This window comes from Paramisgurnus dabryanus, chromosome 1 (assembly GCF_030506205.2).
Source record: "Paramisgurnus dabryanus chromosome 1, PD_genome_1.1, whole genome shotgun sequence".
Classification (NCBI taxonomy): domain Eukaryota; kingdom Metazoa; phylum Chordata; class Actinopteri; order Cypriniformes; family Cobitidae; genus Paramisgurnus; species Paramisgurnus dabryanus.
Genome location: NC_133337.1, coordinates 5,148,402 through 5,171,606, shown reverse-complemented (window position 1 = coordinate 5,171,606; position 23,205 = coordinate 5,148,402). Strand labels below are relative to the sequence as shown.

Here is a 23,205-nt window from a genome sequence, read left to right as displayed (position 1 = left end):
CTAGTTACACAAAAAATGTACTCAAGTACATGTAACGAAGTAAATGTAATTCGTTACTACCCACCTCTGGTCCCTCTGCGCTTTCTTTTCACTGAGTGCATAGCTAGAGATCCTGCGGGCCTTGTCTGAGGCACTCTTCAAACAGCATCGCCTCAAAAACAAGCACTTAATAGAGAGCTGCTGGGATATTACCATCTCCCCTCACTTTTGCACTGAAGTCTACAGGGCTAGAAACCATGTTAAGATTGCTCTTTATCGTCGCTCTCAACGGCCGCGAGGGCAAGCGATGTGCTCGAGTTCACAGATGACGATTTTGACAGCAAAATCGGAGACCACAATCTTATTCTGGCTGAATTCTTCGCACCCTGGTGTGGCCATTGCAAACGTCTTGCACCTGAGTATGAAGCAGCCGCCACTCGACTGAAAGGCATCGTTTCCCTTGCTAAGGTGGACTGTACTGCCAATTCTAATGTGTGTGGCAAATATGGTGTAAGCGGATACCCGACTTTGAAGATCTTCAGAGGCGGAGAGGACTCCGGTGGCTACGATGGTCCCAGGACAGCCGATGGAATTGTTAGCCATCTGAAGAAGCAGGCAGGTCCAGCATCCGTGGAGATCAAAAGTGAGGCAGACTTTGAGAAGTTCATCGGGGATCGTGATGCCAGTGTTGTGGGTTTCTTCGCTGATGGGGGAAGCGCCGCTCAGGGAGAGTTTTTGAAGGCTGCCAGTGCTTTCAGAGAGTCCTACTGGTTTGCTCACACAAACGTTGAGGACTTGCTGCAGAAACTTGACATTAATGGAGAGGGCATTATTTTGTTTCGGCGACCGCACCTCAGCAACAAATTTGAAGACAGCAGAGTGGAGTTCGCTGAGCATTCGTTCACAAGCGCCAAGATCAAGAAGTTCATAAAGGACAACATTTTTGGCATCTGTCCCCACATGACGGATGACAACAAAGACCAACTGAAAGGAAAAGATTTGTTGGTGGCTTATAACGATGTGGACTATGAAAAGAACCCTAAGGGATCAGACGGAGGCGATCGCCCAGATCATGCCCCGGCGCAAGCGACCTGCATCTCGCCCTCCAGCGCCGGCTGCCCCGTCTGCTCCTTGCCGAGGGCGCCCTGCGGCGGCTGCCTCCACCCCCCCTGCTAGAACATCTTCCAGGCCACGGAGGGGGACCAGCCGTCGGCAGCCCGCCCCGCCCGCCCCACCCGCTTCCCGTGGCAAATGGAAGTCGAAGCGGCCCTAAGACGGGCGACCTGGGGTCGAATGGGATCACTCTACGGGAGACGGTGATGGCATCGCTCCCTCCACCGGTAGAGGGCCGTGTGGAGAATCTTTGGTTTCGTTTTGTTTCTGTTCCGCCGGCTTCTCAGCCGGCACCCACAAAACCACAAAAAGAGTGCATTCCTATTCCTTCTCCAGGTCGCCAGAGGATCGAGAGAGATGTGAGCGGGCATTCACATGCTCTTCCTCCCTCTCCTCTATCGCCAGCGGGTGTCCTGAGGAGTCCGAGCTCTCCGCTGAGGAGACCAGACGACCGTCACCCTCAGCGGGCTCAGGTCAGTGTCACACACACACATACTGTAGATACTTATGCTGTCACAGCAGACGTACCGCAGACGTACCGGCAGTACCACCTGTCTCGCTTTGCCGCCCCACCGCGGGTACACCGGTAGTGCCGTTAATTCCCCTCGTACGTTCCCTGGGGGCTTGGCTTCAGCTTCCCAGCCCGTCTCGTTGGGTTTTACGCACTGTCCGCCTCGGTTACGAAATACAATTCAACCGGCACACACCCAAATTCTCGGGCATTGGTTTCACCACGGTGAAAGCGTCCGATGCACATGTACTGCGTGCAGAGGTCGGAGTCCTGCTGGCGAAGGACGCGATCGAGCCGGTCCCTCCAACCGAGATGAGGTCGGGTTTCTACAGCCCGTATTTCATAGTACCCAAAAAAGGCGGTGGGCTACGACCGATCTTGGATTTGCGCGTTCTGAACAAATCTCTGCAGAGGAGGTCTTTCAGGATGATAACACCGAAGCAAATATTAAATTCAATTTCCCCCCAAGATTGGTTTGCGGCAATAGACCTGAAAGACGCGTACTTCCATGTGTCCATTCTCCCTCGTCACAGACCGTTTCTCCGGTATGCATTCGAGGGCCGGGCATACCAGTACAAAGTTTTACCGTTCGTAAAGCGGTGTTCACATATTGGCTTACCTCGACGATTGGCTTATAATAGCGCATTCTCGGCGGACGCTTTGCGAGCGATTTATCGGCGCGTTTGACAGAAGAGCGCGTCCAGTCAATTCTGACTTGCCTCGGTTCATTTCGAGGGAAGAATGCGGTCCTGCTGAAACAATTTCAGAAGCTCCTGGGGCATATGGCAGCAGCAGCGGCCGTGACACCGCTCGGTCTGTTCCATATGAGACCGCTTCAGCGTTGGCTTCACGATCGAGTCCCGAGGAGAGCGTGGCGTGCCGGCATACATCGTGTAGCTATTACACCTGCGTGTCGCCTAACATTCCCCCCGTGGTCGTACCCCGCGTTTCTCAGGGCCGGTGTGTCCATGAGACAGGTCTCTCGGCATGCTGTTGTCCACACAGATGCGTCCGACACGGGCTGGGGTGCCACGTACGACGAGCTTACAGCTTCAGGGGTGTGGATAGCACCCCAGTTGCACTGGCATATCAATTGCCGAGAGTTGTGGGCGGTATATCTGGGACATGTACGCTTCGCTACGGAGCTGCGAGGGAAGGATGTACTAGTACGCACCGACAACACTGCGACCGTTGCGTATATCAACCGTCAAGGCGGTTTGCGCTCCCGTCACCTGTCGCATCTCGCTCGTCATCTCCTCCTTTGGAGTCAGAAGCATCTGAGGTCCCTTCGTCCCATTTACATCCCGGGCTCGCTCAATACAGCGGCAGACGCGCTTTCTCGAGCTGCGCGCCCCGGCGAATGGCGACTCCACCCCCAGACGGTCCAGCTAATTTGGAAGAAGTTCGGTCGTGCGCAGATAGATCTGTTTGCGTCGCCGGACGATACCCACTGTCGCCTATTTTATTCACTAACCGAGGGCAGCCTCGGCGTGGACGCATTGGCACACAGCTGGCCTCGGGGGATGCGCAAATACGCATTCCCCCCAGTGAGCTTAATCGCACAGACACTGTGCAAAGTCAGGCAGGACGAGAAGAGCCTTTTACTGATCGCCCCATACTGGACGAGCAGGAATTGGTTTCCAGAACTAATGCTCCTCGCGACAGCCCCTCCCTGGCGGATTCCCCTGAGGAAGGACCTTCTTTCTAAAGGAGGGGGCACATTATGGCACCCGCGCCCCGACCTGTGGGATCTCCATGTGTGGTTGTTGAGCGCGCGCAAGGTTTAGGTGATTTACCACAAGCGGTATCTAACACAATCGACGCGGCACTAGCTTCGTCCACAAGACGGGCTTACGCGTTTAAATGGAACCTTTTCGTCACCTGGTGCTCTTCGCAATGCGAGGACCCCAGAGAATGCCCTATTAACATCGTGTTTTTATATCTTCAACATAGGTTAGACGGTAGGCTGTCACCCTCCACCATTAAAGTTGATATCGCTGCTATTTCTGCTCATCACTCACTTATCAACGGCAGATCAGTTGGCCAGCATGATTTGGTTATTATATTTTTAAGAGGCGCTCGTAGGCTAAACCCCTTGCGCCCTCCTTCTATTCCTCCCTGGGACCTGTCCATGGTGCTGAAAGCTCTTCAGCCCCCCCCCGTTCGAGCCTTTGCAGTCTGCGAGTCTGAAGCTTTTGTCAATGAAAGCTCTGACCCTGCTAGCATTGGCCTCAGTGAAGAGAGTAGGGGATTTACATGCATTCTCTGTTGACGATTCGTGCCTTCAGTTTGGTCCTGCTGCCTCGAGTGTAACATTGAGGCCCAGACCAGGCTACGTGCCCAAAGTTCCCACCACTCCTTTCAGAGATCAGGTGGTGAGCTTGCAAGCGCTGCCCCCGGAGGAGGCAGACCCAACCATGGCTTTGTTGTGCCTCGTACGCGCACTGCGATTCTACGTGGACCGCACGCAAAGCCTCAGGACCTCAGACCAGCTCTTTGTTTGTTATGGTGGCCAGCAGAAAGGGAAGGCTGTCACCAAGCAGAGGATGTCTCATTGGATAGTTGATACTATCGCCCTGGCTTATAATCTTCAGGGTATTCCTTGCCCACACGGAGTGTTGCCTCATCTTGGGCTCTCGCTCGTGGTTCCTCGCTAACAGACATCTGCAGAGCTGCTGGTTGGGCGACACCTAATACGTTCATTAGATTCTACAGTGTTCGTATCGAGCCTGTATCCTCTCATGTTCTTTCCTCATCAGGGGGAGCACGGAGAGCAGTCTCGCAGGTCGGCTTGCAGCCTCCAACTGATGCTTCATAACTGTGTCAGTATGGAAGGCCTTCAGAGCAAAAATGCATAATGGTTTGAATGGTTCTTCCTCCGTTGCCTTGGCAGCCTTTGTTGCGGAGCATTGGCTGTCAGCCTTCACTAGCTGCATCCTCGCGAACCTATGTGTTGGCTCGGGCTCCACATTGTGTCCCACCGGGTTCCTTTGTGAGTATTTTTCCGTGGGGTTAATCCTACCATCCCACATTTCCCTTAGCTGAGCACTGCTTTGCTTACACAGCCACGGCTGTCTTTATTTCTATCGTCCACCATTAGCCCTTAAGAGGGGCGGTGGCTTCCGCAGCGTTCCTATCCCGCTCAGGTAGGGCACCTCCCAGTCGCTGGCACTTCTGTGGGGTTAAAGGAACATCTAGTGCCCGGCCTTTCTGCCCTATCCTATTTCTCCATTCCCTAAGGGGATTTGGAGGGTTTTTCTGCAGACACTGGAAGAGGTCAGCCCCTAGTGGCGTTTTGGTAGGGATTCCCAATTCGTCGGTCACGACGTGACGTCGTAGTGACCGACTGAAAGGGAACGTCTCGGTTACGGATGTAACCCTCGTTCCCGGAAGGAGGGAACGGAGACGTCACGTCCCGTCGCCACTGGTGCTGCCACCTGCTGTTACGGCCGGTCACACTTTCCGGCTTTCTCAGCGAAAAAGAAGCTAATTTCCCTATTTGCACCTGCTGCTTATATACGCACCTGGCGGGGCGGCGCCAGCATTATGCAAATATCTCAATGCCAAGTTCATTGGCGTTTTAGTAGTATTCGAAGCAGATTGGTCTCTCTAAGCGAGTTCCCAATTCGTCGGTCACGACGTGACGTCTCCGTTCCCTCCTTCAGGGAACGAGGGTTACATCCGTAACTGAGACGTTCTCCAGTCATCTCAATGACTTAACATTATGCCTGAATATAAATCACCACTTTGATATCAAAAGTGGGTCACACAATGGTATTAATGAAACAAAAGATCTTAAAGTCACTGGAGAAGGTCACTAGTTTGTTGACTTCTAGTCACATTTTCCATTAAAGACCCCAAGGTCCAAAATGACTTCTCCTCTGGTCAGCTAAATATAATCATCTGATGACTAATTCACAAATGAATTGCAAAACTGCCCAAAGCTTGAGGATTACTACCAAAAACAAACTTAACTAATGAATATTTTTTTTAATATCTGACCCTGATCAGGGAATAAATCTAAATTAAATTTAAGATCACTTTATGTGTGCGCAAAGAAACGGTTTCCACAGGTCATCACTTGGTTTTCATGGCAGTCAGCCAGTTCCAAACCAGACGAATAGGGTGAAAGGCTACAACCGCATTAAACATGAGACATATTGCATTACAAAAGATTAAATCCCTCAGACACAAAGCCCACCACCAAGCTTTTACGTCAGGGCATGTGCCTAGAACAGTGCCAAATGAAAGGAATCAGAATAACTGCTCTTTTAATAGAGCCTAATGGTAGATTATATGTTTTAATCGACCTGACATGTAAGCATTTAGAAAAATTTAAGCCTGAGCAGTACCTCTGGTCTCTTGGAGTGTTTTGTATTTACACTGTACTGCAAATGAAATTACTGCACAACATGATTGGACAGATTGAATTTCATGGAGCAGTAGCTAATTTTCTTAGCTGGATGTGCAGATTACATTTCACTGTGGTCTGTGTGATAAAGATTTCTACGTGAGATTTATAATTAAACAGAAAGGCCATTTGGATGTGAATTATGTAAACAATGTAAGTTCATTTAGCACAGTATAACAGATGGATCACAACATGATGAATAAACAAAAGAAACAACATCTGCTACTTGCAACATAATCTCTGCAACTATTGCATTTATTTTGCATTTTTTATGAAGACAGATTTATAAGAGACTCAGTTGTATATGTAAGAAATGGAGAGCTGCAGGGATGACTTTTAGGCAAAACCCAGAAATGAGTTAGCATTTTAGCATTTCTCTTGGTTCTATTATTCTAATATCAGTGGGTTTCTTGAATGGGGTTTACACAAACTCAAGATATTTTAATTCTACAAAATAAAACACCCACTCTAAAGTTTTTAGGTGTCTTTAAAAGGGCGGTTGCTATAACAAGTTGTTACATGTTACTAGAATTGTTGGGAACTTTGAAAGTCATTAAACATGAAATTAAAATCTCAAAACAATGCAACTTGGGCACAAGCCCCAACAAAGATTCATCCACCGAGTATTTTCCTATCAGGGAAGCTTGGTGATGATATTGTCGGAGTCAAGCTACTATGGTCTAGTTTGCTTATAGTCTAGGGCAGGGGTGCCCAACCCTGCTCCTGGAGGGCTACCGTCCTGCAGACTTCAGTTCCAACCCAGCTCCAACACCTCTGTCTGCTTCAGCTGTGTTTGATTGGGGTTGGAGCTAAAATCTGCAGGACGGTAGCCCTCCAGGAACAGGGTTGGGCACCTCTGGTCTAGGGTTAGCTTTTTTCCCTAGTAAATGCATTTAGACTTCAAAAGTTTATTCGTGAATATTTTCTTGATGGACAAAATGTATAATTATCATTACTTTCTGTTTTATCACAGAGCTTTTGTTGTGGAGTTAACTTCCGGTTTGGATTAAAAAAATAAATCATCCATGCACCATCAAAAGTGATTTACTTTAACATTTGTTATAAACTTGAATGATATCTAAAAAATTATGAACAAATTTACCAAGAGGCAAAGCTCAAAGTGGTCTAGCAGAACATTTTAAATAACTTAAGGAGCATTTACGTGTGTTAAATTTTAAAGATGGATGTAATATATGCATAAATTATCTTTTCTTAAACATGTAAATGTTATAGTTCCGGATAATTCTCAAAGCCAGTGCTCTGGGTTTACCTGTAATCATTTACTACCCATCAATGTTGGGTTGAATGTAACATTATCAAGATTCACCCAATACCTGCTTATAAAAATCAACTTTCTGCGGAAATAAGACATAAATTGGTTGTCACACTAATATTTTAGACTGACATATTACGTGTCCAAACAATCCTATAGTGACTTTTATAAGGTGTTTCGTATGACTAAGCCTATGCCGACTAGACTTTTAGAACCATATCATACTTTAATCATAATTTATAACCTATATAATCACAAATTCAGGTTTCATATTGTTCAAATGCATATCATTTACAAATCAAAACTTCTACCAAAGAGATATGATTGTAACTAGGGATGTCAAATTATGTAATTTCCCATATTCGATGATCATTTAAATTAACAATCAATCAATCGAATAATCGTTAACAGTAATAGTGTAATAAGCCTTTACAGCAGTGGCATATTCACCTTATTCCGCCACGCCCCTTTTCAATTCTTCGCTCTTCTGCATTTTGTCAACCGACTTCCGCTGCTAATATGGCACAGTGCATTCGGTAGCTAGTTTGGTGGTTAGAAGATTGTTTGTAGTTTACTATAACTTTAGCGAAATGACAAATATCGCAACTGCTGTAAATGTTTTAAATTAGGAGCACGGAGAAAACTTCATGCGACGCTCGGATAGTCTTATATTGTCCCATCAATCGTCTCGTGGTTAGACGATATGAAGCAGCCGCGGCAAGTAACCTATTGGACATATTTAATCACCTCGTCCTGTCAGAAGGAGCAGCATTGAAAATTATTAAAGTACTTATGCCTACCAATATTTACACAGTGATTTCGTCTTTTTTAAAAGCAAATGTGCACCTTAGCCAGTCCAATAACTATTTCGTTTTTATGTGGTAATGTACCATGATAGAATTCATTTGCAAACTTGCCAACACTTATTCCTTCAAATCACGAGACTTATCCTTTTAAGTGGATCAGCTCACATATGGTTTAAGAAATAATATCTGATCACAATGTAAAGGTTTATATAAATGCATGACAGGTAACATCTGATCACATTGTAAAGGTTTAATATAACTGCATGGCAGGTAATATCTGATCACATTGTAAAGGTTTAATATAAATGAATGACAGGTAACATCTGATCACATTGTAAATGTTTAATATAACTGCACAACATCTGATCACATTGTAAAGGTTTAATATAACTGCATGGCAGGTAATATCTGATCACATTGTAAAGGTTTAATATAAATGCACAACAGATCACATTGTAAATGTTTAATATCACTGCATGACATCTGATCACATATGAAGGTTTAATGTAACTTTACAACAGGTAAAATCAGGTCACATTGTAAAGGTTTATAAAAATAACTATAGACTAAGAAATAACTAATTTTTTAGCAAGACCACCCTGCAATGAATTAAGACGCAGCTTTATCAGAGTCATCAGGAGCTGATCCCAAGTGTTTATCTGGAAGCTGTTGGTGTATGTACTGGTGATGTGCTTAGCGACTGTGTAATGCATGCAATATCAACCCTGTGTAAAGCTGACAAAGATGGTTTTTCTCAGCAGAGATATGTACATTTGTGCCAGCTCAACACATGAAGCAGAAGCATTGAAGCAGTTTCTCGGACAGGGTTTACAGGACTAGGCCTTAATTATATTAGGACATTTTAGTTTTTACAAACAAACCACATCTTGTGACAAAACAATGGCACTCATATATGTTGAGGTATGTCAGTACAAGGTGTTTTTAAATTATCGTAGCTCAAATAAGCATTTTAGCCTGGGACCAGCATAAGCCCTGTCCGGGAAATTGCAAGGTTGTTTTCCCATATCAGATGTAGGTTGCTTCAGGTTGAGTTGTGATTTTAAAGTGTAGTTGTATTCAGAGACGGATTGATCCTCCCATTGTGTTTCTGCATCACAGTTTAGGAACACGTTGATGTATCATCCTCACAGTTGTCCACTGCATCAATAAACATCAACGTATCTGTGAAAATAATATAACCATAAACATTTTTATGTTAGTATTTAAAAGAAACTTGCATCATGACAATTAATATATTAATGACACCCATACTTAAACAGAACAGTGTGCAGAGATGCATTAAAAAAAGACAGTAACGTTATACACACAACCTCTAACTTCAGTGTTAAATAATATGTCGTTTAATATGTCATTATCATCAATATCTGAATGAGAAATGAGCTGACCTTCTAACGTTAGCATCTGAAATCTCGGTAACTTGCATGAATCACGTGAGCTATTGTAAGAATGTAATGTACTATAATATATTGTTGTCTTATCTTAAATATTAAAATATAGGCGGGCAATGAAAATCATTCAAAATAATTGCATTTTATAAACTAACGTTACTGATCATAAGTGTATTCGTAGAACGGACTTCACAAGCACATTTAGCTAAGATAGCTTACCTGAAACTGACCACCTTTTCAACACCCGGCGTGGTTTAAAGTTACCGGAACATCGTAGTCGAACCATTACTTGGGATTAGGGTGTTCCTCAGTCGGCTTCCCGTCCGTTAAAATTGGTAAGAAACAAACATATGCGTTAAACTTACAAAGCTCACTAGCTTTGTAAGTTCAACGCGTCGCCTTCAGCCACTGCCTCAGCCTCTCATCATATGCAGCCGGAAGTACGTTGACAAAATGAGCGCAATGGCGCCGCCCTTGTTGTCGTGAAAAATAAGGTGAATAGGGAATGTTAATATACGTCACCGCAGTGTTGCATTATGGGACGTGGGCGCCATGTTTAGAGGCACCGCCGACCGCTATGCCATTTAATTGTGGGTGTGTTAAGCTAAAACTAGGTAAACTTGAAGAAGAACCGAAGAAATTGAGGAGTTTGAAAGAAAAAGAGAAGGGACCCTATCAGGAGAAACTAAGTGCTACTGCCAAAAAACTTTATTTGGACAAATAAACAACAGATCCATATGATTTAGCAGTCCATGACTGGATTACGGATCCAGACGCACTACCTCCGCTCAAATATCTGTTATTATTACCTTGTTTTTGGATTGAGAGCATACACTTTGCAGGAGTTTAAGAGCTATAAATCCCTTCAAGCTCATAGTAAGATGACATTCTTCTTTCGGAGTTTTATGACGGTTGGCAAACCAGCTAAAAGAAATATGCCATTTACTTACAATGTATTAATACCTAAGTATCTTAATGATTCTATAAAAAAATATCCGTTGTATTCTGTGCAATGAATCAACACATGTTCATAAGAAGTTATTAAAAAAAAAAAAAAGCTAAATATTTAGCTAACGTTATGTCATTTAAAAGAGTCACAAGCAGTGGGTTTGAGCAATTGCATTTAATAAAAAATATTTGTTATAATCGTCAAAATTGTCTAAAGATTTATTTTTATAAATCATGTGGTGAGGTTGATCAGAAATGAATAAATAACTTACATAATTTACATTTACAAGTTAGTTTGACAGTGTTAGCATAAAAACAAGACAAATTAAGTGGTTCTGCTTTTATTAATCACAAATTACTGAATGACTGAAAATGCAGCAAACACACTCTCGCTGATGCAGGGATTTTTTTGAAAATTAAAAGTTTTTCTCCTGATTGCGGCAGGTAAACCACGCGATCCGGCGTCTTTTCGTCAGCTCCTCCACCGGCTTCCCCCAAATAAAAGCTGAAAAAACGTATTCCGTTGTTCAGTTTCCTCCCTGAACGATCGTGTGACCTGCTGTGGCAGTTCTTGATCGAGCAGTACTGACCAAACATATCGAAGTTTATTAAAATCTCGACAGAAAATACAAAAACAACCTCCAACACACTAACTCTAATACAGCGGGATAGGAGACGATCCTGCAAATATGACGGATTACTCATAATGCCACACGGCGTGACGTCAACTCCACATTCCCTATAGCCAATGACATAAATGTGTGCGTAAAAATGCCAGCTTCCTCACGCGAATTAAAAGATTTTATTTTGTCTAAATAACATGCTAGTGGGATTGTGAAATGAGTGAATGTAGTTGGTGTTTTGATAAAAATCATCAATTGAATCTCGTAATGAAATATAATGACTAATAGAAACAGTATAACTCCGCCTCATATGGGCACTCCGCACAGTCGGATAAGAGTCCGTGCGTCCATGACAAAATAAAAGTTTCATTATCATCAAGTGTTATTTTTCTAGTTGTTCACCTTGCTTTCCGAGTCGTTGATACACCGTTTGTAATTATATCCAAGAAGCACACGAAGAGCACTTTTCCCGTTGTCACCTCAGCTCAGGCTTGCGGCGTACTTTCAGCAAAGATGCTTAAATTATGAAGATAACCCGCAACAGTGTTTAGCGTGTAGCAATAATGATGATCAATGATATATATTTCGGGCGTTCAGAGTGTAACGACAGTCAGTTACAGTTTACATTTAACAGTTTCTTGCCAGACTTTAAGATTACATTTTAATTTGTTCATTAAAAACGGCTTCTAGTCTCCTTTCCTGTGTATAGCAGCGTTGCTATGCTAATCTTGCAGGCTTCCCTGAAGAGGGTCTTTGCTTTCAGTATTCTAACCATATTTGCATTTTCGGCATTGGACCTTCTCAGATCCACTAAAGAAGCCATTTCGTTGCCTTAGCAGCCAACCTCGTCTCGAATAAGGTTAAAAAGCCCAGGTGTGTGATTGGGATCGAGCATCGTTGTGATCATGTCTAGTTTAACTTCTTGTTTAATTTTTTCACCGGCTTTGTATGTGCTTTGCCCAGGCGCCGCACACACGTGCTTGCTTTTTCGACAATCGTTAAGTTTTATCGATTTAATTCTTATCGACAATTAATCGAAGATCGATTAATTGTTAACATCCCTAATTGTAACCAACCAAAAAGTTAAGCCTGCTATTTGTCTTTAGAGTTTTTTTTGTAAACTGGGTTTCTCTTGTAGACATCTGAATAACCAACTAAAATTTAACAATAAAGTTAAGAATAATTGTGTAACAGATTAATTTTATTCAAAGCAACTTTATAAATACAATAAGGTATTTTTACAAATCAGACATCTTGCTGATGCTAAGTTCAAGATCTGAATTAATGCCCTGTGCAAGCACAGCATAAAAACCAGGAGTAAATTGAGCATGAGTCTACCATCTTAACAAACAAAGAACAGATGGCCAGCACATCAAAACCATTATGAATCTATTGTGTTTGCTGTACGCTCTATTCCAATGAGTCATAAACTAGTTGAGCTGTAAGAAGTAGCTTGAGCGGTAATAAGTAGCATATGTTTGCCTTACACATACATTCGGTATCAGTAATAACTGATAATAAATGATGGATAATACACTATAAACATAGCAAATGCCCATTTAGATTTGGAAAACTAAACATCATGGTTATCATGTTGGGTAGTAATTAGTTACTAGTAATATTACTTTCACTGGTAACTGGTAGTGAATCTAATTACAAAAAATGTAATAAAATTACCATACCATTACCATTAAAAATGGCTAGTTACTTTTTGTCACGTCACCAACGCAGGAAATTCTCTTTTTTCGTTCTGCCACCATGTTTGGTCGACCTGCTCGAGCCCTTTTAGTAGATATATTACTGATTTATTAAAGTACAGAAATTGTTTAAAAAATAGTTTGAGCTAATTGTACTCTTCATTTATATGTAACTTTCATGGATTTTCAGACTGAAAAAAATGCAATTGTCAATTTTTAGCGTGTGATAGAAATGTAACTAGTAACTAATTACTGTTGGCTGGGAGTAATGAGTAAACTAATAATATTATTTTTGAAAGGAGTAACTAGTGATGAGTAATATATATATTTTTTGAGTAACTAGCTCAACACTGCTTATATGCACTTATTGCTCAAAACTGTACTTTTACCTGACAGTGCAAGACCTCAGTGCCAGCAACAGGAGGTTTGTTTATCAGGGATTAACTGGATTCATTAATTATAAACTTTAAATGCAAAATTAGTTGTTAGTATGTAAGAGTAAAGCTATGGTGCAGAAATTGGATGCCTTTACACATATAGTTTGTATTTATGCATAAATATTTGTCTGCAGAATGCTTTAATGTCGAATTAGATGGTTTAGAGAGTAATAAATTAACATAAACAAACCTTTTAGCCTAAACTTGAGTTTATTATGTAAGTGAAATATTTGTGAAGTTAAAACCACATCTGTTTTACAGGTTGAACTTCATGGCAAGACCCCATCAACAAACTGTAGAAGTTACCATATCTCCAGACGTAAAAGAAACTGACCGTGGCGTATCCATCGACCATTCCATTTTGTGGAAAGCCATTCTCTCCAGACCACCACCTTCAGCACTAAGTAACCCAAGCGAAATCCATGTCAGTCAGCCAATAGAAGGAGAGTCCAATAAAGGGGGCGAAGCCCCACACCAAAGAGGTCGTCGCCATGTGTACTCGCGAAATCATCACAACCATCACCATGGCCAGCTGATGCGCGTCGGATGCATCCTCGGTACCTGCCAGGTACAAAATCTCAGTCACCGCCTCTACCAGCTTGCGGGTCAAACCAGGCGTGAAGACTCCTCCCCCATTAATCCCCGCAGCCCACACAGCTACGGATGAGATCCCGGCAAAAACGAAAGACCAGATAAAATAGCGTTTCATACCTGTCCTGTTGTTTATTTTATTGCGATAGCTCTGCTGTACTCTTTCTCTCTGCTTTATTTCCAGTTTCTGTACTGTGCCTGTATTTGGACCTGAATTACTTGATAGCAACTTGCCTTAATTCCTCCATCCAAAACGTTAACTTTAGCTATGATGTTCTCAGATAGATTCTTCATTTTGATGTCTTGTTAGAATGATATTTAAATCCCCTCAGATATGAGGTTAGTTTGGACGATGTCACATTATTCCCCAACTCATCAGAGTCTGTTAACTTCACACAACTGATCAAACCCTCCTGTGGATAAGATAAGATATGCAATTGGATTCCTTTCAAGCTGAGACTTCTTTTTCCCAAAAGACTCCAAAACACTTTTAAACCAACAAACTTCTAAAAAAGAAGAAAAACAGTGATTAGTAATACATTTCAAGACCACTGTCTAGTAGCTTGCATGCACTCTGGCAGTCAACAACCACACTCCTCGTTACTGCAACTTTTAGGATTTGGAAACAGTCGTCTTTGTAAAACCAGTTTGAAATACTCAGTGGTCACTCGGTTGAGATTACATAGAAATGCAGAAAAAAAAATCTGGATTATTGCTTTGCTGCTTTGTCGTGCACCTTGTGGTCTGGCATCTGAACTATTATGCTTCATGTGATTCATAAATTCATAAACATTACAACAATGGCCATCTGAAGTATAAGGGATCATTTCCAAGGTCCAAGGTTTTAACTCTGAAGGAATCCTACTGGGTTTTGCCACATTTCATAAACAAAAGCAAACTCATTTTCTGGGCATTTCTTAAAAGATGGTTAAAACACACCCATAAATTCCCATAACCTAGGTTACAGCTCCAAAACAGAACCAAAAGACCATTTATGCTGTATCCATAGACAGTAAAATGACAGCTATTGCTTGCTAGAAAACGTATTCCAAGCACCAGTGACTGAGACGTCTTTTTGTTTGGGTCATTTAAGTCAATTTATAAACTCATTCTTGTTAACCTAATTAAAGATTGCAGTTATACCAAAATTCAAGCCTTTCAGTGATATGGCCTTCCAACGGCACCCTCTATGAGTGTCATATTTTAAGAATTCCCTATATTTATAATAAACAGTTCTGAATTTGTGGGTGGATATGCACTCTAAAAATACTCAACAATCGTAAGACGAACAGCGTTAAAACTTTCAGAAACTTTCTTTGGCTTTGGGGGTCTATGAATGTCCGGGAATGCTTTGAAACATCAAACAGCTCTATGTGTTGCATGTCTGAGGATTAAATAGCAGAAGTAATCCTTCTTAAACATCAAAAACTGACTTTCAGATGAAGTGAGTATCCAGGCTATGAATCTCTTAGAAATCATTTAAGATTTGCTATACATAAAACTCTCTTTAAAAACATCTTTCAAACTTGGTCCAGAAGGCAGAGATCTACCAAAAATCCTGATTTTACTTGATAATTTTCTGTGCATTTACACTATACTGTAATTTAATTGTAATTTATTTTCACTGCCAATATTGATATTTGTCTTTGAACGCTTACATTTAATTTCAGTTGGATTTGATAGACTTTATAATTGCAAAAGGTCTTTCTCTCTGTCTTGCCTGATTTTTGTGATTTTGTCATCTTTATCATCTGCTCAAAGGCTCTCTCTCTCTCTCTATATATATATATCCAAGCTGTAATCAACCTGTTTACTGATTCATTTGTTTCTGATTCATTAAAAGGCTTTTAAACTGCTATGAGCCTTGTTACTCTGTAGTTTTTGTGTACATGCAAAGGGAGAGCCTTATTTGTCTTATGTTAACTTATATATGGATCACATTCCTGTTTTGTTTTATATTTAACTATTTATTTATTTAACACTGAGTTGTTGTCGTCAACATCTTGGTGACATGGGTTGAGCGTAACTGTTGCGTCAGTACCCTGATATTTTTTGTATATGTGTGTTTTTTGGAAACACTGTGTCATGGCCTACTGCGGCTTATTCTCGTGAACTTTGTCCTCCTTTGAAACCCCAATTGGTTCATTAAGGAGAAAACATTCATATTTTCATACTAGTGCTGAAGGAACACACACAGAATAGGAATCTGTGTTGTACGGACTTTAAAAGTTCTTAATAAGTGTATATGTTTGTGTCACCCTGACCATGAGGCCACCCGAATATCGAATGTTGTAACAGATACTAAAGGTCAGTTCTGTTGTTAGAGCCCTACAAAGCACTTTAAAGGACGAGCGTGTTTTTGTCACTTGAACTTTAGATAATTGAGTGTGAGAGTTGTATATCTGTAATCTGAGTTGAATATGTATGAATGTATTTAAAAGGTGCACTGAATTGTGGGAAATTTGGTGGATGCAGTTAGAATCATGTAAGTATTATTATTAGTGATAATATTTAAGTTATTGTATTTATAAATTCATATATCTATGTCAGCAAAGACGTTATTTATAGCATACTGTGTTTTCTCACAGCTCAGAGGTGAATTCTGGGTAGGAAGAGTATTTTTTAATGAAAGACAATGATATCTGTTACTCCTATACAATGTTCATTTTCTCTGTGAAATAAAGCACTACAAAGTAGTGAGATGAAATCTGGTGTGTGTTGTTGTGTTTTTATATCAGTGGCATGTTACTGTATATACAATTCATTCAATACTGAATACATTTAATTGAGATTATTTTTTTCATAATGTTTTTTTATTTCACATAATAAATGTATGTACTGAATATAAAAAATATAAACATAAATATCAATTATATCATTCAAATACAGTATATTAGCATATTGTATATACTGCAATAGATATGCAGGACAAAATGTTTAAAGTTAATGGAAAGCTTTTTCTCGAGTTATGAAACACACCAATGCTAAGTACAGCAAATACATATATTTTTGTCTAAACTATTGGTCAAGACTCATCCATATCTGTGCTGGACTTAATTTACATCTGAGAATTATATTCCTCATATTCCAAGATCTGCAGAGAACTCACACGTGCTAACTGGCTAAAAGTGAAAATTACCTTCTAGCATCAAGTTAAACATTAAACCAACAGAAGTTGCTGGCTGGTTCATATTTGGAATAATACAATGTGTTCGCATGGTTTATGGTTCAAAAACTTCTTTCATTCCTTTCCACATATCATATTTTTGTAGCTCCAGATATCCTGTCTTCCTGAAACACACTGATTTTGTACAAAACGTATCAATTTGAAAAGCTCTGTGTCCCTGATTGGCCAGCTAATCTGTATGTTGTGATTTGCCTGAATACCTCTGACATCAGCCAGAAATGTGACGCTCCTTGCCATGTTCGAAAGATTTCACTATAGGCTTGTTTGATTTCATGCGGCGCTGCGCAGACCGATCGGCGAGGTTTGCCGCTTGCATTCGAGGGAGGAGCAGAAGACGGAGGTGTCAAGCCGTAGTGTGTGTGCGCAGTGTTTCTTTTTTATCACGAATGAAGTGAATTAGATGGTGAATTTTTTTTAAATATAAACCTTTTAATAAGAAATTGCAACCAGAAACATTTATCAGTGTTGTAGTACTCGAGACTCGGTCTTGGACTCGGTCTCGAGACCATATTTTAATGGTCTTGGTCTTGTCATGGACTCGTGAGCATTTTGACTCGGTCTCGACTCGTATTTGAATACATTTGGAATTATTTTTGAGTCCACCCGAGTCCCTTTTAAAATATATATTACTGTTTCTTTAAACTGATATAAGATTGACGTGAACAGTGATTGGTTGATTTTTTTGCGGGCATCAGACTGGGTTTTGCACTGCCATGGCCACCTCATGGCCACCTGTTTAAGCATTAGATAAGCTGCTGTTACCCAAAATAATAAGGAGGCAGCGCTAAAACACAGAGTGGCACTACACCACGTCTTAGGCCACTATGTCAGAATTAGATTTGTTGTTTTTGCAAATGCAATGTTATAGTGATTATATTTAATTATTTCTCAGTCTCTTAAATAGAATACATCCAGAATATAAAGGAAATGTGTATACATTATTAAAAACTGTATAAAAATAAAAAAACTGAAGTGTCAAGTTTTTAGAGTACAACTTCCACTTCCGCTTGAGCAATAGCAGGAAATTGCAAAATCTCTTAAACCTAAATAAAATTAAATCCTAATTTCTAATTTTAAAGAAATTAGTCTTTTTACTTCATTCTGCTCAAAAAAGCTCAAGATGTGTTTGACAAGAGAGGTCACACTAAACAACGACGATGCCTAAACAAGACATTTAGTCCTGAATTTTTTTTTTTTACATATTTAATGTATTTTCTGTTTGTATCTTAATAAAATAGATTAAAAATAAATATGGATGGACATTAAAACTTCTAAAACAACAAGTCTGGTGGTGGTGGCCTAAGACTTTTCCATAGTACTGAAGCTTATTAGCAATTATCTTTATTTAAAGGAACAGTATGTAAGAAATTTATATCAATTAATCATAAAATGGCGCTGATATGTCACTAGACATTAAGAAATCATTTTCATTTCAAATACTTATATCACTGATAACAGTGGTCTAGCCAGGATATTGTCATGATATTGTAAAAAGTGTAGTTGCAGCCCTCAACTGATGTTTATGTTGTCGTTTTGTGTATTGCCACCAGCTGTGTGATTGCAGTGCCAGTTTTAGCCACAAGTTTTGTGATTGCAATACCAGTTTTGGCCACAATCCTACATACTGTTCGGATTGTAGTAGGATGTCCTTTCTATTAAACAGATTTTGTTGAGGGGGTTGTTTTACGTAGGACAGGACGTATAACTGCGGGCCGGCACTTAAATCGGCATCGTCTTCCCCGTTCTGTGGGAGAGATGGCTGAAGTGTCACTTCAGCAAGTGCGTGGTACAACGGCAGTTATTTTTAGACCTTGGGATTAGGTATTGGTGACTTGGCAATAAGATCGTCGGGGCGGCGATCCAAGAGTAAGGGGTAGATTGTAGTGGGATGTCCTTTCTATTAAACAGATTTTGTTTAGATTTGCCACAGCTGTACAAGTGGTCTAATTAGAAATCACACACCCTGATATAAGCAGGTTCGTAAGATGCCGCTTGTGTGTCGAAGCCCTGTCCGTGCATCATTGCCAAGGATCGCCCCTTCCGGTTCGCCCTTTCCGCTTCCGTATTTGCCCTGTTTTTGATTGTAGGTATGTGTTGTGAAGCTCATGGCTTATCGGATGTATGACTTGAGGTAAACGTCTAAACACTTGATTTATAGCTCCTGGATCGTTCGTGTATGATCACTATTTGTGACTGCTGTATCTAACATTCCACTGCATAATCTCGTGCCGGCTGCCACGCTTACGTGCGTGTGCGCAATCAGTGATGACATTTAAGGTACGTGTTTGGTTTGCAGGTATGTGTTGTGCAGCTTATCGCTTATCGGATGTATGACTTGAAATAAATGTCTAAACATTTGATTTATAGCTCTTTGATGGCTCGCGAATGGTTACCATTTGTGGCGGCTCCTGTATGTAATTGTCACAGGCCGGAGCGGACCCGAGATCTATAAAGGGTCACGCCCCTCTCTAATTGCCACCTCGAGGAGTCAGACAGACAAGTATACTATAATTAAAATGAAACTTTATTTAAATATCTAAAAGCAAGGGGGAGGGGGGGAAAAGGCAGTTTAAAACAAATATCTCCTTCTCGCCTCCAGGGCGGTTTGGACCATGAAACGGGGGCTGGGACTCCTTCCTGGGTTGGTCCTTTGACTCGTGGCGCCCTCCGCTTCTTCCTGGAGGCAGAACAGGGGGAATACTATTAGTGGCTTATTTCTGTACTCAGTTGCTACTTGCCTAATTTCTTCGGTCTCTTGTTCTCCCTACAGGTTTCCTTGACTGGACGTCCTGGTCCCTCGGGGAACTCTCACGCCCCACGAGTGCGAACCAGTGGCCAGAGGTGGATACTCACACTACGTCGGCGGCTCGTTTCTCGTTCAGGGATTACTATGGGCCAAGGTAGGTTACACACTCTGCCGGTAAGTTACTCACAGAACTTGCGATCTTCGTTCGCTCTGGGGCATTCACTGGAGTAAGGTAGGTTACACACCACTACGGTAAGTTACTCACAGAACTTGCGATCTTCGTTCACTCTGGGGAATTCACTGGAGCAAGGTAGGTTACACACCACTAAGGTAGGCACTCACAAGGCTTGGGCTCTTCGTTCGCTTCGGGACATCCACTGGAGCACAGGTAAGCATTTCACACTATTTGCACAGTTCGTTCCTCCTTATGCCGTTGCTGTAAGCAGAGGTAGGAAACACATCACAACGGTAAGTTACTCACAAGACTTGGGCTTTCCATTCACTTCGGGGCGTTCACTGGGACACAGGTAAGTGGTTCACACTATTGACACGGTTCGTTCCTCTTTAAGACGTTGCTGTAAGCAGAGGTAGGAAACACATCACAACGGTAAGTTACTCACAAGACTTGGGCTTTCCATTCACTTCGGGGCGTTCCCTGGGACACAGGTAAGTGGTTCACACTATTTACACGGGTCGTTCCTCCTTAGGACGTCGCTGTAAGCAGAGGTAGGTAACACATCACAATGGTAAGTTACTCACAAGACTTGGGCTTTCCATTCGCTTCGAGGCGTTCACTGGGACACAGGTAAGTAGTTCACACTATTGACACGGTTCGTTCCTCCTTAAGACGTTGCTGTAAGCAGAGGTAGGTAACACATCACAATGGTAAGTTACTCACAAGACTTGGGCTTTCCATTCACTTCGGGACCTTCACTGGGACACAGGTAAGTAGTTCACACTATTGACACGGTTCGTTCCCCTTTAAGACGTTGCTGTAAGCAGAGGTAGGTAACACATCACAATGGTAAGTTACTCACAAGACCTAGACTTTTTGTTGCTTTTACGGGCAGTGGGCTTTCGCAGCAGCGTCCGTACACAGTATACCTCCACCCGTCGCCTAAACTTTCTGGGTGTCGTGGGGACTGATGAGTCGTGTGGCACAGAGCCGAACGCTTCCCTAGCTCCCCCTTCTGTTGTAGTAACCGGGGTTGCGAGCTGGGGCGAACTCTCGACGAGGCTCCGCCCACACCCGGGGTTTCGGTGGGATAGATCTACACACCACTACGACCCTCCGTCCGTACAATGCACGTTGGCTGCTACTCACTCTGATGTACCGCTGGGCTTCGCCACTGCCTGCGAGCTGGGGTGGTGTGACTCTTGCTAACACACAGGAAGGCAAAACAAAAAGAAGTTTAATTCCCCCTTCTCATAGGGCTCAAACCACAGCGTGTTCTCTCCTTCTCACGACCCGTCCGGGGCCAGGGCAGCTTTGGTCGCTACAAGCACAGCATACACAGCAAGCTTTAGTGTAAACACAAATGATAATCACAATTCACCCACAGCACTCTGCACACACACTTTACGTGAATATATGGACTGAAGCCGCCTGGCTTTGACTACCTCGTGAGGCGGGTTGAGCGTTGTTCTTTCCCCAGAGAAGATGGGTTAGTACACAGTTTTGATCAATGCAGCCCCTATATGTTCACAGTTACCTCTTCGGCTCACCCACGCTTCCTTCCTACGCAGGGCCAGATAACCAACAGCACACGTTTACGTGATACTGGGGCTGTGTGCTCTTTAAATATTTGGACTACCATAGGCATGCCTCGGTGTCCTTTATAGTAACTTTTAGATCTTCTAGCCTGATGCCATCGTACACAACAGATTTTAATATTCCTGTTTCATTATAATAAAGTTTTGTATTTTTGGTATCCACGTCTCAAGACCCCTTCTTGTGAAGCAGTGTTCCTGTGAGCCTTTTCAATAAAATGTATTTATATTTATTATTTCCCTGTTTTACAGGGTGGCGTAGTCAGCTACATCTTAAAATGTTCTCCCTTATGAGCCTACCACTACATTCTGGCGTATTCTCGCAATGCTTTGATATCATCCGCCATACGTTTGTACAGTAACAGAACGCGGCATTCACTTTCAGGTCAGTTCACATTCACAAGCCTGTGTAAATGTATAGCTGGCTGCTGACACCAACGCATCTGTGTGATTTAAATAGTGTAACAATACCAATTTATATCATGTAACTTCAGTTGTTCAACTTAAATGACATTGTGCTGCGTTGCGTTTTGAAGCATGGCAAAGATATCTATGCTAAAGACATTGTTGTTTTGTATATGCTAATAACTGCCCTAAATTTTATTTGCATTAACAAAACCTACTTAGCTGAATGCTTGAGTGTTAAATCAATCAAACACATAACCATAAATACCAACTTTTGTTTTTGTTAATAGACATCAGCTGTTTCCTTAAACCTGACTTTTAATTTACTTACAATAAAGACATTTAGTAATTCTCCAAAATTGCTTGGATTTATACTGACTAAAGTATACTAAAGTCCATTAGCTACACAAGTACAGATGCAGAAATATAGGCTATAATATATAATTGCATATTTGTAGTTTGTGTTGCTGTGAAAATACAATTATAAATGATAACAATGGCATACTTCTGTTCTCACACATACTATAGTTGTGTGTGATTTTGTTGTTATTTACCTAAAGAGGGCACCACTGTAAAAGTTTTGCCAGCAGCGGCCCTGCTCTGAAGTTTGACTTTTTGCACCATTACAATATTTATAGGCAACTAGTCATCATATCTTCCTCTCTATGGAACACATGTTAATGCTCAGTAGTACACATATATGGTTCTTTAATGCAGTGGTTATCAACCACCTTTTTTTTGCGGCCTCCCTTGTGTACAGTGGATTCCTTCGCGCCCCCCCAAAGAAAATGTATGACATAAAACATTCTAATACTTAAAATTTGAATTAAACAAAACATATTAAATTATACAATGTATTGCTTTTGTTTAGTAGCCTTATTTTTCTGAGGTTTAATTACACAGAATTTATAATAAAGTAATGTATTTCATAAAATATTATAAAACGGGGGCCCCTGGCACCATCTCGCGGCCCCCAGTTTGAGAACCACTGCTTTAATGTATTTGCTTGCATTGTATTGAAATGCGTTCATTTTTAATGGGGTAGGCAATAGGGATGTAACGATAATGACGATATCGCGCTACCGCGGTTGTAAACGTGTCTCAGTATCGTCGTGGTTGGGTTACAATATTAAAAGGACATGTGTCCGTCAAAAGCAAGATGAATAAACACAGTCCCGCGGAACAAATCATTGTTAACTACATAGACCATGATCCTTTGCGCTGCGTCGTCACAACAACCGTTGTTAAGCCAATAGGATTGCACGCTACAGCGTCCACACAAGCTCACAGCAAGCCAGC

The 23,205-nt window shown here is 41.7% G+C and overlaps 1 protein-coding gene and 1 pseudogene across 1 annotated transcript in view; both read left to right on the top strand.

Annotated features, from left to right (window-relative positions):
* Positions 1-15,654, top strand: part of adm2a (adrenomedullin 2a) — a 29,016-nt gene extending 13,362 nt beyond the window's left edge. The window contains exon 3 of the mRNA XM_065274014.2: positions 13,469-15,654. Coding sequence (XP_065130086.2) covers positions 13,469-13,874 — 406 coding nt within the window. The 3' untranslated portion in view covers positions 13,875-15,654. The remainder of the gene's footprint in view (positions 1-13,468) is intronic.
* Positions 84-10,993, top strand: LOC135729825 (protein disulfide-isomerase A3 pseudogene; annotated as a pseudogene).
* Positions 15,655-23,205: the final 7,551 nt, after the last annotated feature.